The following is an 18,349-nucleotide window of genomic DNA, read 5'->3' as shown; positions in this document are numbered from 1 at the left end:
GTCTCTCGGCTCTCGAAGCCCCTTTACTCTTCCTTCTTTCTCTGCATCTTTTCCCACTTCTATGTGGGGTCAATATTTCTGACAGCTTTCCTCCACCTAGCTCAGCCAAACACATCGCCTCTGACAACTGTTTGTCTCTCAGATCTTCTCTAACTACATCCATCCACCTTCACTTTGGTCTTCCTCTTGCTCTCCCACCAGGCACCTCCATCTGTATCACTCTCCTCCCTACATATGTCTCATCCCTTCTCATCACATGGCCATACCACCACAGTCTTCTTTCCTGGGCCTTCTTTGATAGTTCTACGACTTCAGTAGTTCCTCTTATTCTTTCATTTTTGATCCTGTCCATTTTTGTTACTCCACACATCCACCTGAGCATTTGCATCTCTACCACATCCCACTTCTTCTCTTGCACTCTCTTTACTGGCCATGTTTCTGCTCCATACATCAAAGATGGTCTCACTACTGTCTTATACACTCTTCCTTTAACCTTTATGTTGATTCTGCAGTCGCACAAGACACCTGACATCTTTCTCCAGCTTTTCCACCCAGCCCACACTGTGTGTGTCACTTCTACATCCAAATTTCCATCATCAGCTACTGCTGAACCAAGGTGCTTAAATTTTTTTATTCAGTTCAACCTTGTCCCTTCCATACTAATCTTGGAGTCTTGATCTTCATTAAAACTTAGGTCTTCAGTCTTCTCCCTACTGATCTTTAAACCTCTGTCTTCCAGTATCTTCCTCCATTTCTCTAGTTATGACTCCACTACCCCTCTGTTGGTGCCACTTTACTCTTCCTGTCCCTCTCTAATTTATTTAAGTGCGATTTAAGCACTTTCCACTGCTTCTCATCCCAAGAAGAACATTCATCATGTTTTCTCCTTACTACATTCTTGCCCCTACATTTACTGCATCTTGAATGAGGAACATAAGATTTTGTTAACCTAGTTGTAATTCTATAAAAAACTAGGCTAATAAGCTGACAATAACTTGTAGGCTACCAAAAACAAAGCAATTGTACATGTACATCACCAGTGTGTACAACGAGCCAGCAGAAGCAAAATTGAGCTTACCTGCCAGGTTGTTTTCCCGGGTGCTCCAATAGTGGGCGAGGCTTGTAACCTACACAAAATAAATAGAAGCACTATCATGAATTTTTAAAAGGCTGCCATGTGAGTAGAAACGTTAACTATGTAATTACTTGGTAAGTTACTTATAGGAAAATCACCTTTAGCACCATCAAATTGTTTATTTCTTAAAAAAAATAAACAATGAAATAGATCTCTAAATTATAGCAACTACAAAACATCTCGATATAATTTCTACTATAAAATTAATTTACCCTTAGTTAATACACCTGAAATGTAAAAAACTTACAAGATAGCACCTTACAAAATGTAGAGAAGATTACTAAATATAAATACAGCAAAATTAAGATACACAAGTAACTAATAATGCATACTAAGACCATTACAAAACCTTAGGCACTTCATTACTTACGGCTGGTGTACAGAAGCTTCTATATGTTGTAAGAAATGTCCGTACAAACATTGGATCGGCATACATGTGGTATGTTAATCGTTCCACAAGTTTTGGTAGGGTTGCTCCCTGAAAGAATAATTTGCTATGAATAATTTTTCAAAACCAATATGAACAAATACATGCTTCATATCAAGCACACCTTTTTAAATATATTCACTGTATTATAATATCAACATATGTTTTCCCTCAACATTACCTTGATGAGTGGGGTTCCTGAGTTTTCTTTCTCTTCGATGATTATATTACACTCTGAATCTTCAATGGCAAACTGGTAAACAGACGGGTCTGGCAGTCTTAGTGGATGCTGTTTTCCTCGTCTAATAATATACTGTCTAAAGTTCGTTCTAACATACTGAAAGGAAAGAAAGAAATCTCTGAAGCTATGCAGACAGAGAAATGGATATACAGTGATACTAAGCTCTTTAATGTTCAGGTTTAGTCTACTTTCAAGGCAACAATATACCCTAAACCTTACCTATGGCTAAACTTAACATTTCTATGGACTATAAATTGCACAGTTCAGATATACTGTATCCATATAAATGTGCAATGTGAAGTGTAAAATTGTCATTTTTTGTAACTCACTTAAAACAATGTGTTCTTGTTCAGGAGACATATCAGCATTTCTTAAACAATGCAAGGACTCCCCCTCTGTGAATATATTACATAGGCATTTCCAACTGCAACATAATACAGTTTGAAGTCACTACCATATAGTTTTTTAAATAGCTACCAAAAATTGAAATTGGATTTGATTTATGACTTTGGTCTCATGACCTGGCACTCGAAAAAATACAAATCGGAAAAACCTCAATAACACAGTAACAAGGTCAAAACCCTGCAGGATAGAGTCAAAATCTGGAAAAAGTCAAATAAAACTCTACAGATGTAAAATGGCAACTCTGTACCCTTACTCCCCATACCTTGTCAATACGGAATAACCATAGAACTAAATACAGTAATCCTTCAATTATCTGGATTAACAGAGTCAAAAGCCCATCAGATAATGGCAAAATATGGATAAGGGCAAGTAAAAAAATCTAGAGGTGTTCAAGGGCAACTCTGTACCCTTCCTCACCTAACCTTGTCAATACCACATGACCGTAAACAATCACTACAGTATGCTTATAAACAACTCCCATCACACTTTAAATTTAATTAATACTTTATGTAAAAGGCAATTATCAACCATTTTCCCCATATATGTAACTAAATATACTGCATAAATAAACTTTGAAAAAAGGGTAACCCATTCTTTTTAGTTTTCTGTAAAAGAAAATGATTGTCTGTTCATCCGCACTTTATTCTGCTCGCATTCATATCTTAAAAACTACTGAGGTGGGCTACAAATTGGAATGTTGATCATCCATCCTCCAATCATCAAACATACCAAACTGCAACCCTCTAGCCTCAGTAGTTTTTATTTTATTTATGATTAAAGTTAGCTATAATTGTGCTTCTGGCAACGATATAGGATAGTCCACCACCGGGCCATGTTAGTTTCATGGGCCATGGCTCATACATTACCGAGACCACCGAAAGATAGATCTAATTTTGTTGGCTTTGATTATACGTTGTAGTGGCTGTACAGAGAACTCAATTGCTCCAAAGAAACTTCAGCGCATTTTTTACTTGTTTTCTCTCGTAAATGACAAAATTCAGTAGGCAGGTAGCCTACCTGTGTTTACCCAATGTCTACCATAGTTTTATGACCATTAATGTATCTTTATTTGTTGTTACCATACTGTATTACCATACACGAGATACAAACTGTGTATGTGTGAGCTATTGACCTAGGCTGGGTGCTACACTTACAGTATCCTATTGCGTAAGTTAAATAGGGTATTACAGCAGTACAGTATTTAAGATAAAGGTAATGGTAATGAAACTGATATTTTACTTATCGAATTGATTTATACTGTATCATTAACATGTTATATCACCATCCTATTACATATAAGAAAGCCAAATGGTCACCATTTTGAATGACTAATGTTTATGTTCTCGAATCAGCCGACTGAGTATTACTAGCGAAAGAATTTGGGGAATCATTTTTCAGTTGCTAAAAGAAATGAATGTATTAATGGAATTATTATTTTTATTTATGTAAAATGGGTATACAAAAGAAAACTAACATACTTTATGTTAAAGTACAATCCCTCAAAACTGCAAAACAGCTGTTTCCCAATTCATTTGTTTATGTCATACTAATGTTGTTTATGTCAGTTCTTTTGTAAGTGGTTGTTACTTAAAAGAGACGGTTATGAATTGTTGCATAAGACATAAGTTTGGTAAACTTATTTAAAAGCCTGGCCTACAACAATCTACCAAAAATGAAATTCATTTTAAGAGCACTACAAAAGAGAGTTGATCATTTTCTGTTTTACTGGAATTAATGATTTTTTATTTCACCTCATAATATCATGAAAGCATTACTTTTGTATGTGTGTGTGTGTGTGTGTGTGTGTTTTTACATCTACATGTGGCATTTCATCAAAGTTGACTTTTATTTGTGGAGACTGTCATACAGCACAGTAAGTGGCTTAATTCAAATTCCACAGATCAACATGGCCAGTCTGCTCTCAAGTTCTGTGTATCCGCCAATTTTGTCCAGCTAGTTGAGGAACCCATGCACATTTCTGGTAATGGATCAGACCTCATATTCACATGTTCCAGCTATTGCCAAGTCCAAGGTCTGTGTACATATACGCACTTCTGATCATTGTGCCATTCAGATGGATATATCTGTCAATCAGTATATTCCTAATGTCACCATTGGAAAAACGGTCTGGCTAAAATCCAGAGCCAATTGGGATCACATCATCGAAGCTTGTCAGGTACTTAACCCTTAGGGGACAGGCTAAATATATATCAAGCACACCCCCAGACTGGGCAAACTTTAAGTGGTTGACCAATTTAAGAAAAAAACACATCATGGAAAGAGGAAGATAAGCAAATGCATGGTGTAAGAAAAAAAATTCTAAAAATTTTTCCCTACCTTCCACAGGGAGTTGAAAGTGACTATTAACAACCCTGTGTGAGGCCTCTTTTAGAAGACACTCATAAAAATATGTTAATTTTACCAAGTTGTGCATGTTTTTTCTAATTATTTTATTTTATTTTGTAAAATTATAATTACAGCTCACACAATATCATAATAGATACGAACTAAAATCAGTAACAAATTCTGAGTATATTTGTTGTAAAATATTTACAAGATTTACTGAGATGGGGAGATGCAGTAACTTTTTGTGAGGTATATATTTTTTTTCTAATATTTCTTTGCACTTTTTTTGCAAAATTACAATTAGAGCTGACATGCTATCATAAAAGATAAGAACTAAAACCAACAGCAATCCCTGGGGTATATTTATGAGCAAATAAATAAAAAGACATCCTGGAGCTACAGAGAGGCAGTACATTCCCCTCTGAAATCTCAAGGCATACTGATCGATGTTTCTCCCGTGCTGAGCTAAATAGTTGTCATAAGTCATTTGTGGCCCATTGAAGAGCTATGAAAATTTTTCCTGCCAAATTCATCCAAACTGAATGGCTCCTAATATTAACACTCACATGAGGATTCCCATCCATCACCCAAAACCTGTTATAGATACTCATATGAGGATTCCCGTCCATTAACCCTTTAACGCCGACTGGACATATCTTATGTCGACAAAAGTTGTCTGTCGGGTGCCAAGTGGATATAAAATACGTCGACTACAAAAAGTTTTTTTAAATATTCGAGGAAAAATACTTATAGGCCTCGTTTGCGAAAAATTTTAAATCAAGCGCCTTGAGGGATGCTGGGAGTTCACGGACCACGCTGTTGTTTTGTTTACAAGCGTGACCCAGCTGCGCAAGTGTGAATTTCTTTCGTATCCCAAAAGAAAGCATCAGCTGTGGTGAAAATCTCAGAATTTCTTTAGTCACTTAGTTGTAATTTTTGCATCGTTTTCCATTAGCCTTTACATAAAGTTTAATATATGAAAATGTGTGCAATTTCATGTAGAATATAACAAAAAATAATTCATGGTTGTAGCTTTTATCAATTTTGACATATTTTCATATAAATCATGATAAGTGCCGAAATTTCAACCTTTGGTCAAGTCTGTCTCAACCGAAATGGTCGAAAAATGCAATTGTAAGCTAAAACTCTGACATTCTAGTAATATTCAATCATTTACCTTCATTTTGCAACAAACGAGAAGTCTCTAGCACAATATTTCGATTTATGGTGAATATTTGAAAAAAAACTTTTTCCTTACATCAGTGCTAACTCTGCTGAAAATCTCAGAAATTCTTTAGTCACTTTGTCGTAATTTTTGCACTGTTTTATATTAGCCGTTACATAAAGTTTTATATATGAAAATGTGTGCAATTTCATGTAGAATACAACAAAAAATAATTCATGGTTGTAGCTTTTATCAGTTTTGAAATATTTTCATATAAATCACGGTAAGTGCTAAAATTTCAATCTTCGGTCAACCTTGACTCGACCAAAATGGTCGAAAATGCAATTGTAAGCTAAAACTCCTACATTCTAGTAATATTCAATCATTTACCTTCATTTTGCAACAAACGAGAAGTGTCTCGCACAATATTTCGACTTATGGTGAATTTTTGGAAAAAACTTTTTCCTTACCTTCCTTACATCCGCGCTAACTCTGCTGAAAATCTTGTAAGAGCCTGACGCCGTCTCTTCCAAACACGTGTGTTCGTCGTCCATCGGAGTGGACAAGACAACAAGAAAATCTCGTTTTCTTTCTCTAAAGGAACGCGATTTCAACCATACAATATTTCCGTCTGTTTCTCCTTAACCATTGTTGTCTTGATGTATGTATAATCACCACTACTGTACTTGCATTGTCATGCAAGCATTCTAATCGTGTACTCATAATGTTCCAATGAATCTTCTGTATGAAACTGTGTGTATGTTTCTCTTTGTGAAGACGCCAAACGTCTCGCCACTCCGATGGACAATGAACACACGAACACACGTGTTTGGAAGAAACGGTGTCAGGCTCTTACAATCTCAGAAATTCTTTAGTCACTGTCGTAATTTTTGCACAGTTTTCTATTAGCCATTAATAAAGTTTTATGTATGAAAATGTGCGCAATTTCATGTAAAATACAACAAAAAATAACTCATGGTTGTAGCTTTTATCAATTTTGACATTTTTCATATAAATCACGATAAGTGCCGAAATTTCAACCTTTGGTCAACTTTGACTCGACCAAAATGGTCGAAAAATGCAATTGCATGCTAAAACTCTTACATTCTAGTAATATTCAATCATTTACCTTCATTTTGCAACAAACGAGAAGTGTCTAGCACAATATTTCAATTTATGGTGAATTTTTGAAAAAACTTTTTCCTTACGTCTGCGCGCGCTAACTCTGCTAAAAATCTCAGAAATTCTTTAGTAACTTTGTCGTAATTTTTGCACTGTTTTATATTAGCTGTTACATAACGTTACGTATATGAAAATGTTGCAATTTCATGTAGAATACAACAAAAAATAATTGATGGTTGTAGCTTTTATCAGTTTTGAAATATTTTCATATAAATCACGGTAAGTGCCAAAATTTCAATCTTCGGTCAACCTTGACTCGACCAAAATGGTCGAAAATGCAATTGTAAGCTAAAACTCCTACATTCTAGTAATATTCAATCATTTACCTTCATTTTGCAACAAACGAGAAGTGTCTCGCACAATATTTCGACTTATGGTGAATTTTTGGAAAAAACTTTTTCCTTACCTCCGTGCGCTAACTCTGCTGAAAATCTCAGAATTTCTTTAGTCACTTTGTCGTAATTTTTGCACCGTTTTATATTAGCTGTTATATAAAACTTTAAATATGAAAATGTGTGCAATTTCATGTAGAATACAACAAAAAATAACTCATGGTTGTAGCTTCTATCAGTTTTGAAATATTTTCATATAAATCACAATAAGTTCCGAAATTTCAACCTTCGGTCAACTTTGACTCAACCGAAATGGTAGAAAAATGCAACTGTAAGCTAAACCTCTTACATTCTAGTAATATTCAATCATTTACCTTCATTTTGTAACAAAAGGGAAGTCTCTAGCACAATATTTCAATTTATGGTGAATCTTTGAAAAAAAAACTTTTTTTTACATCCGCTCGTTAAGAATTCATGCATCATTTTGTGATAATATTTTCTCTGTGTTGCTTTGATCGTTCTACAATTTGTTATATACCAAAATTATCGCAATTTCGTGTACAATACAACGAAAAAAAAAATAGTTCATTAGCTTTAACCATTTTGCTCACAGTGCAATTTGTATACAATTATATAAGAATTTTTTTTTTGTGCTATCATATATTCCAATATTTATATATGATAATGATATTTTTTTCATTTCTGAATGTTGCATACTAAACTTCAGGTAATGACAAAAAAATGAGCCAAAAATGAAAATTCTTAATCTTAAAAACTAAGTGTGCTGTGATTTTTTTAAAAAACTTTCTTTCCGCTTCGGCGCTAACTCCCAAACCCCGCTAGCATACGGCAGAAACTTTTGTAAATAGAGGCTCGGCGTTTAAGGGTTAAGGGTTAATATTTCAGTTGCTATATTAGATCCTGATCCCAAGATGTTAAACAAAATGCTAATGGCTATTTTAATAACATATGTCCCAAGAAAGGTTATCAAATTTAGGACAAATGACAGCCACGGTTTGATGATACATGTAGACAAGCTTACCAAGATAAACAGACCAAATTCAACACATGGAGACGATATCGTTCAAATGAAAATTACACTGTTTTGGTTGAGTCTTGCTGTGCTGCGAATAGAACTTACTATACAGCCTAGAGAAATTACAATAATTCTTTGAAGAGGAAACTTGAATTACTCAGCCTCATCTTTGGTGGACCAAACTGGCATCATCTATCTTTGGGTTAGGCTTACGTTCCATTCCACCACTATTAACAAATGATGGTAAATTGGTTACTGGCCTTTAGGGAAAAGGCTAAACTGCTTCATCAAGCTTCTGAAGCTAAGCAATCAGCTGAGGATGTCCCTTTAGTTGATACTTCTCATCCTCAACTTATTCCTACAAAATTTGCATTTTGCTCTAGGATAATCTCGATGGCTGGGGTGGAGAAGATCCTTATGTTTTCTTCCCCCCCCTTTTTTTTAAGTTTCTAGTGTGTTGTCTCCCAACATTAGAAGATTCTATAGAGTTTTATGTTGATGCAGTATCATTGCGGATGAGCGCAAGCTTAGTATTACAGTGCCTGTTCCAATGAGTGGCATATCTGCACACTGCAGTAATTACAGGCCAATTTCTATTCACCCTGTGTTCTCCAAAGCTGCTGAAAAACTTATTTTTAAGCCACTATACAGGCAGTCCCCGGTTAACGGCGGGCTTGGTTAACAGCGATTTGGTTTTATGGTGCTTGTCTAGTGACGAAAATCGGCAATTTTCGGCGCCAAAAATCACAGATTTCTGCTTATCTGCGCTGATAATTGGGTATTGGTGCTGATACATACCTAACAGAGGCGTCGATAACCAAAAATCGGCGCTTTTCGGCACTGATAACCTCTGAAAATTGCCAATTTTCGGTTATCATCACACCCTCAGAAACGGAACCCCGCCGATAACCAGGGATTGCCTGTATAAGTATGTGGAATCTAAAGGATTGTAAGCTGATAGTTAATATGCAAATATAAAGCAGTTAGGTACCTGTGATGCTCTTTTAGACTTGACATGCCATTTGCAAGAGAACTTTGATAAGGGTTTTAAGTGCAGAGTAATTCAAATAGATTTTTGTGCTACTTTTGATTTAAATCATAAGGCACTTATTTATAAACTTCAGAATCTTGGAATGGGTGGATATGTTTTAGGTTTATTCAAGATTTCCTTACAGGTAGGCAGCAGCGAATTGCTGTTGATGGAATCTTTAGTGAACCAAGACCTACTGTGTCTGGAGTTCCACAGGGTAGTGTTCCTGGTCCACTATTATTTTTGGTGCCTACAAGCAATATGGTTGTTGGCCTGGAAACAAGATTGTTCAGTATGCAGCACTTGTGGGTGTAGTAAAGTCTCCACTTACAAGAAATGAAGCTGCCCTCAGCCTCAATCGGGACATGGAACGTATCAGTGAATGGTGTAGTCTATGGGGTATGAGGCTGAACTCCAGTAAAACAGAAACACTATTGATTAGCAGATCTCGTACAGATTTTCCACCCCAACCTCCCCTATAGGTGGATGTGACTTTCCTAAACGAGTCTGAAGTTTTAACTATTCTAGGTGTAAATGTTGACTCACATCTTACTTTTGAGAGACATCTAATGAAAGTTTCAGAAAATGCTGCAGTTAAGTTACGTATTGAGGTATTGTTTATATGGCCTCATACATTTATACCAGTGATAAAATCTATGCAACCTGTTTTAGGTCATTTGTGCTTCCTTTACTAGAATACTGTTTTCCTGTGTGGATTTCTGCTTCTGCCAGAGATTTATCTCTTTTAGACAGAGTGGTTCCTGGTGGTAAGTTTGTTCCCTAATATTAGCAGCTATGGCTTGGACCACTGATGGATGATCTTGTTTATCACTTTTTCCTAAGTTGCATTTTAATAGAGATCTTTCACATTCACAATTGATCCCTGATCCCCTTTTCCTGCCGAGGGCAACCAGATTTGTTGAACAGCAGCACCACTGTGCAGTAAATGTGCCTTGCTGTTGAACTTCTCAGTTCCAGGGTCCTTTACTCCTCACACCGTCGGACTGTGGAATTGGAACTTCAAAAGTTCAAGTGAAGATGCAATGTGTTACCACCTAATGCCATTCTCCTTCCATTTTCAAGCAAGTTTTGTTAAAGAGAATGGCAGCAACAGTGGAATTGATTTTATATATGGTCTTCTCAATTCTTCTTATTATTTTCTTCTCATCAGGGCTGATATTCGCAAATAACTGGCTGACATTCATAGTCTGGATAAGGAATCTGTTTCTTGAAATATTAATTTTATTGCATAAAAGAAATGGAAGTTAGATACGACAAAGCCTGATTTCCAAAAACTCTAAGGTGATCAAATGCCACTTTTAACTTCCATTTCTTTTATGCAATAAAATTAATATTTCAAAAAACTGATTCCTTATCCAGACTATGAACATCAGCCAATTATTAGCAAACATCAGCCCTGACAAGAAAATAATACAAAGAACTGAGAAGCCCATATATAAAATCAATTCCACTGATGCTGCCATTCTCTTTAACTAATATTATTATTATTATTTAATCTCATTAATTTTGATAATATTTGAAAATTAGTAAATCATTATTTTATCATAAAAATGTGTTATGAAATAACGTCAAAATACACTAATTAGTGAATATTTCTCTACGAAAAAGTCCGCGAATTGCTGAATTTTTCGCAAATAATTTATAGTTATGTTCCAAAGAAAATCCTGCGAATCATGAGAATGCGAATACGGGGGGTTTACTGTATTCCTGAGAAAGTTGCTTCACAATTGACTTCTTAACTGGAGCATTAACATCCTTCCTAATGACTCGAACAAACTATTTCTGTTCCGCGTACTGAGTAGGTGAGGATCTGGTTCTAAGGCAGGAGAGACACAAACATGCACTAATCTGACATTATGGCTGTGCAAAGGAGGAGGAACGGGAACAACATGGACGTGCTTAGATGGCTAAGTATCTGGAGAAGGAAAAGAGCAATAGTCTGAAGACTGCCTGCAAAACTTCTTCCTAGGAGAGACAATGAAATCCCTCTTCCTCCAACATCTGATAAGGATGGGCAAAATGGAAGATGAAGAAGAAGATGAAGAAGAGGCAGGAGACAAAGGCAAGGACAAGGAAGGCGATCTGCGAGATGTCTCTTTTTGGATAACGGAAGCTCAACATGGCATTACTTCTTGAGGAATAACTTCAACTCTGTCAAAAAGAGCCTGGACAAGAGGGTTGGAGGGAGCAGGCAAAGGGGACTTAAGGGAGGACATCGACGGACCCTGCCTGGGAGGAGATGACACAGTGACAGGTGTTGGGAGAGCCGCTGACAGATGGGATGATGTCACGGAAACTGCAGCATTGGAAACAGCCTCGGGGAGAGCCGTTGTAAGCTGAGATGACATCACCTAAACAGAAGATATGGAAACTGTCATGGAAGAAGTCACTGGTATACAAGATGACATGTAGTTAGACAACAGGCCAGAAAAGGTTGGTACCCCTGATAAGCCTAGTGATGCCTGACACTCAGACATTTTCTGCGCATCTCCTCCTGAAAAAAAAAAACTACTCCCCTCGAAAGAACAGGGGCAGCAACATTACAGATAAGACCTCCTGAACCGGCCCCCCTCAAATCTTCTAAGGACGAAACCAAAGAAGAATAAGAGGGAGAAAAATCTTCGTGAGAAGCAGCAGCAGCGAGAGGAGAGACTGGTGAACAGGAAGGTATTGGAACACCTGCCATCAAAGATGCCATCTCAAGATGGCGCTGTTGGTTCCCTCTTACAATGCCTCTGATTAGCAAATCTCTTCCATTGCTCAGGAGACCAAAGACAACACACAGAACAAGGGTTACTTACACTGCAAACGCTAGATCTGCACCTACTACAAGTGGGATGTGGGTCTGTACACAAAGAAGACAAATAATGGGAACAATGGTTGCCACCATCTCCCGGACATCATCTCGGGCACCTGGGAGGTTTAGCTGAAAGACAGGCTTGCACCTCAGGAAATGAAAGTAAAACACAGACAACACAAAAACACATAAAATACACACAACAAAAAAGAAAAGAAAAACCCGAACGCCATAGGCGTAAGCAGGAAGGATGTGCCAAATAACCGGCTTCTTGTGAAATAAGGGCACCGAACAGTCTTGCTACAAAGATGGTTAAAGAGAAACTAATACGATGATGCATAAGGGGAGTAAAGCAGGTTGCGTAGCTTCCTCCTACTCCCCTACTGGCCGACACCTGTTGCCACCAATTCCTTGTGTTAATTTTAACTGGACTCCAGCTGGCACCAGAGAATTTATCCTTACGTTAAGACCACGGTTTGTTCTGTATGTGAAAATGGGAAAATTACAGACTTCTCTGCTGAGCTAAACTTCCAAGATGTTTTAGATCACACAACAGAATTTTGAGATCTGTATACAATGAGCCAAGTAATATTCTTGCATTTACAAAGGGTATTTTGATATCAAAGATATCATCACATGAGAGAAATTTGTCTAGTGAAGTTGGCATTTTTATGACATACATTGTTCTTCTGAAATCAGAGAACACTTGCCCTGAAAGAAATTACAAAATTATGATTTGGGAAAATCCTGCTCCATCATCCACTTTTTATTTTATGCGTTTAAAATTCTTGTTTGTAGAGGAAACTATTGATATTTTGACAGCAGCGAATGCTTTCATTGCTTAGAAATACCTAAAACCTATATTATTTGATAAAAAATGTAATGTATCCCATGAATATTGTTACTATGACTGACTGCAAAATTTCAATCTCTCTATCAACCTCTTTATCTACTTTAACATCATCATTTAACTGCTCTAGCATTTGTGGGGCGAGCCCCAAATGACATGAGTCAGGTTATGAAAAGAAACACCTCTGAAGATAACCTCAAGTATGGCTTTTCAGCTTTACATGCATGGATCAGGAATGCCTCCTATATACAGTATATAGCTTATCGAATTCCTGTCCAGAAGTGGCAAGTAAGGTCCCAAGAAAAACAAACCTTGTGCAGAACGAAAGGGCAACAATTCAAAGGCAACTAAAAAATGAAGTTGGAAATATTTCTTGCAAAAAAAAAAGTGGGTCTTTTTGGTTACCTAGATCTTTGATAAGATGCAATGACTACTCTAAAATTCATGATATTTCACCCTGCTTCACTGCAATATTCTAGATATCGAATTTGGTTAAAATAGTTAAACTCTGATGGGAGGCAGGGGCTGAACGTCCCTCACCTGCCACAAGGGAGCCCATATAACCACTACAATCTGAAAAAATATTTCTCAGTTCATTTTTGACCACTCTTAAAAATTCTATCTAAATCTGACCATAACCTTATGCATAATGACATTCACAGACATACAGGCAAATGGAAAGACAGACATGCAGGCATACACATAATGGCATTACATACCCTCCTTGGTGGAGGTAATTAAGAAGAATCATTTAAAAAATAAGATAATAATTTCTTAAATAAAATAATTAGAAACATGCTGCAACAAAAGTGAAGAAATGGCACGAATACATGACAAATGCAAAAGCAAATCTCAATTATATGAGACGAAGTGCAACAGACAACTGCACACCAGAATGGCTGAGAATAAAATGGGGGAGCTAACCCAGCTCGGGTCACACATGATTCATAGGCCTACTCATCAGCAAACAGCCACGGTGCACTTTGCACTGAGTACTCCATATATGAAAGCATAGGTTCATATTCACGTTGGAACTAATATTTTTATTACTTTTAGCAGGGATTCTTCCATATATGTGTAATTTTATTTATCTCTAAAGGCCTTGCGTTCCATGCTAATCCTCAACCCCAAGAGATCTCATGCAAGTAAATTCTGATAAGTTCTGCATTATTCAGCACCTCAAACCTTTCCACCTAAAATTTCAATTCAAGTTATGTGTTTATGTTGAAATAAATCAAATTTTTCAGTAAGAATTAACATTTTTCATAAAAACTATCAATCATAAAGTTTCCTCCACCCAGTCAAGTTAGCATTTTGCAGGTAATGATTCAGACTCCATTAAATGAGAGCTAACAGCTGGGGACCTGTGGATTCACAAGAATAAGCTTGAGTGCTAACACACTTCTGTTAATAGAACAAAAAACTAGTGTTTTATAGGACACTAACACTGATATCATTTACCTCAAATATACTTGATGAAAATAAATTTAAAATATAACAACAAAATGTATTAAATCTTATCAAAAGACCAGCTCCTGAAATACTGCACATCTAAAAATGCAATGACATTATATACACCTAAAAGAATCCATGCAACACAGGCCTAAATGAGGTTCTAATACAATGAATGCAGGCAATGTAAAAGTAAAAACTACATGAAAATAAATTTTTTAAAGATTTTTACTCAAAGTTTTGAACTTTTGAAATATATCTAAAAATGCACTGGTATTATATATTACCTCCTCTCCAGGAATCCACAGATCCTAATCTATGACAAGCAATTACGAATTTAAACAATTTCTGAGGCCACTAGTGGTTAATTTTCTTGTGAATGTTGAAAGTTTTAACTTTGCCTATAAAAACATTCAACAAAACCTTGTATATTACTTCTCTGTTGTGACTGGGAGACTCACCTGCGAGTATTGAGCATGACAAGAGCAGCCATCCAGGTGTTCTTTTCTTCTGCCGACTTGGCAATTAGCACCACACTTGGCTGGTCCCGCGGTCTAATCTCAAAAGAGTGTTTCACTTCTGTAAAAAGGTTATAAAGTTTAATATAATGTACATCCCAACATTTCATACCTATTCATTGCCCTCATACCAACTGGTCTAAATTCATATTCTCCACTTACGATGGTACTATGTAATGTGAAAACACTGAGTTTGATCTGGTTGGTGTTTGTCTCTAAGGAGACACATCATCTATACAATAGAGGTGAACAAAAATACAAGTATTTATAACTGAGTAAAAAGTTTGCATCAAATTCAGCTATAAAAATAATGGCCCACCAAAAGGAAAATACCTAAAATATTTAAATACAGTATTGGAAAAAATTGTATCATTTTACAATACCTTATTAGTTATATATTTCATGTTTTATTCTTTAGCTATATGAATTGTCTTATTTAGATATGTATTTTTTTTTCAAGGTTAACTATTATAATTATCTTTTTTCTTAAAAAGGCCCATGAAAGAAACAAAGTATAATAAGTGACTATATTTCAGCCAATACACACAGGTTCTTGTCTGGGCAGAAAATGAGAGTATGTGTTACAGAGGCAATATTTATATGGGGTCAAAACAGGCTTAAATTAAACTGGTTTGGGTTTCTGAAGGCATTCCATCCAGCTTTTTCTTCTAGGAGATTTTGTGGGCTGTTCTTGACTGGAAATGGATTAAAGTAACCATCTCTGGATCTTGAATGACTGGGTTGACCTGGGATTTATTTAATGATACCTACCCAGTGGTTGATCTGGCTGGATTGTAATTTAACCCTTAAATGCCTACTGGACATATCATACGTCGACTAAAATTGTCTGTTGGGTGCCAAGTGGACGTACCGCACGCCGACTACAAAAATTTCAACCTTCGGTCAACTCTGACTCGACCAAAATGGTCAAAAAAACGCAATTGTAAGCTAAAACTCTTACATTCTAGTACTATTCAATCATGTACCTTCATTTTGCAACAAATTGGAAGTCTCTAGCACAATATTTCGATTTATGGTGAATTTTGAAAAAAACTTTTTTCTTACGCCCCCAAGATAATTCGGCCGAAAATTTCAGAAATTATTTCGTCATTTTGTCGTAATTTTTGCACTGTTCTATATTAGTTGTTACATAAAGTTTTATATATATGAAAATGTGCGCAATTTCATGTAAAATACAACAGAAAATAACTCATGGTTGTAGCTTTTATCAGTTTTGAAATATTTTCATATAAATCACGATAACTGCCAAAATTTCAACCTTCGGTCAACTTTAACTTGACTGAAATGGTCAAAAAACGCAATTGTAAGCTAAAACTCTTACATTCTAGTAATATTCAATCATTTACCTTCATTTTGCAACCAATTGGAAGTCTCTAGCACAATATTTCGATTTATGGTGAATTTTTGAAAAACTTTTTCCTTACGTCCGCGCCAGAAATTCTTTCACACGTTGTCGTAATGTTTGCACTGTTTTATATTAGTCGTTACATAAAGTTTTATATATGGAAATGTGCACAATTTCATGTAGAATACAACAAAAATAACTCATGGTTGTAGCTTTTATCAGTTTTGAAATATTTTCATATAAATCACGATAACTGCCAAAATCTCAAGCTTCGGTCAACTTTAACTTGACCAAATGGTAAAAACGCAATTATAAGCTAAAACTCTTACATTCTAGTAATATTCAATCATGTACCTTCATTTTGCAACAAACTGGAAGTCTCTAGCACAATATTTCGATTTATGGTGAATTTCTGAAAAAAAAAAAACTTTTTCCTTACGCCTGCACGCTGTAACTCGGCCGAACATCTCAGAAATTCTTTCGTCATGTTGTCGTAATGTTTGCATAATTTTACATTAGTCGTTACATAAAGTTTTATATATGAAAATGTGCGCAATTTCATGTAGAATACAACAGAAGATAGCTCATGGATGTAGCTTTTATCAGTTTTGAAATATTTTCACATAAATCACGATAACTGCCAAAATTTCAACCTTCGGTCAACTTTAACTCGACCGAAATGGTAAAAACGCAATTGTAAGCTAAAACTTTTACATTCTAGTAATATTCAATCATGTACCTTCATTTTGCAATAAATTGGAAGTCTCTAGCACAATATTTCGATTTATGGTGAATTTTTGAAAAAAAAATTTTCATTACGTCTGCGCGGTAACTCGGCCGAACATCTCAGAAATTCTTTCGTCTCGTTGTCGTAATATTTGCACCATTTTATATTAGTCGTTACATAAAGTTTTATATATGAAAATGTGCACAATTTCATGTACAATACAACAGAAAATAACTCATGGTTGTAGCTTTTATCAGTTTTGAAATATTTTCATATAAATTACGATAACTGCCAAAATTTCAACCTTCGGTCAACTTTGACTCGACCAAAATGGCCAAAAACGCAATTGTAAGCTAAAACTCTTACATTCTAGTAATATTCAATCATTTACCTTCATTTTGCAACCAATTGGAAGTCTCTAGCACAATATTTTGATTTATGGTGAATTTTTTAAAAAAATTTTTTCCTACGGAAGTCTTTCTCACGAAATGTTTGCACTGTTTTATATTAGTCGTTACATAAAGTTTTATATATGGAAATGTGCACAATTTCATGTAGAATAAACAAAAATAACTCATGGTTGTAGCTTTTATCAGTTTTGAAATATTTTCATACAAATCATGATAACTGCCAAAATTTCAACCTTCGGTCAACTTTAACTCGACCGAAATGGTCAAAAAACGCAATTATAAGCTAAAACTCTTACATTCTAGTAATATTCAATCATGTACCTTCATTTTGCAACAAACTGGAAGTCTCTAGCACAATATTTCGATTTATGGTGAATTTCTGAAAAAAAAAAACTTTTTCCTTACGTCTGCGCGCGGTAACTCGGCCGAACATCTCAGAAATTCTTTCGTCATGTTGTCGTAATGTTTGCATCGTTTTACATTAGTCGTTACATAAACTTTTATATATGAAAATGTGCGCAATTTCATGTACAATAAAACAGAAGATAGCTCATGGTTTTAGCTTTTATCAGTTTTGAAATATTTTCACATAAATCACGATAACTGCCAAAATTTCAACCTTCGGTCAACTTTAACTCGACCGAAATGGTAAAAAAAACGCAATTGTAAGCTAAAACTTTTACATTCTAGTAATATTCAATCGTTTACCTTCATTTTGCAATAAATTGGAAGTCTCTAGCACAATATTTCGATTTATGGTGAATTTTTTAAAAAAACATTTTCATTACATCTGCGCGGTAACTCGGCCGAACATCTCAGAAATTCTTTCGTCTCGTTGTCGTAATATTTGCACCGTTTTATATTAGTTGTTACATAACGTTTTCTATATGAAAATGTGCGCAATTTCAT

General features: G+C 35.6%; 1 protein-coding gene across 1 annotated transcript in view; it reads right to left on the bottom strand.

Annotated features, from left to right (window-relative positions):
* LOC136842589 (son of sevenless homolog 2-like) overlaps positions 1–18,349 on the bottom strand; it is a 553,642-nt gene that overhangs the window by 291,682 nt on the left and 243,611 nt on the right. The window contains 4 exon segments of the mRNA XM_067110139.1: positions 1,506–1,613; positions 1,744–1,856; positions 1,859–1,899; positions 14,881–14,998. Of these exon segments, the coding sequence (XP_066966240.1) occupies positions 1,506–1,613; positions 1,744–1,856; positions 1,859–1,899; positions 14,881–14,998 (380 nt within the window).

Source organism: Macrobrachium rosenbergii, chromosome 10 (assembly GCF_040412425.1).
Source record: "Macrobrachium rosenbergii isolate ZJJX-2024 chromosome 10, ASM4041242v1, whole genome shotgun sequence".
NCBI classification, from domain to species: domain Eukaryota; kingdom Metazoa; phylum Arthropoda; class Malacostraca; order Decapoda; family Palaemonidae; genus Macrobrachium; species Macrobrachium rosenbergii.
Note: the sequence above shows the minus strand (reverse complement) of the source record. Positions and strands in the feature narration are given on the sequence as shown.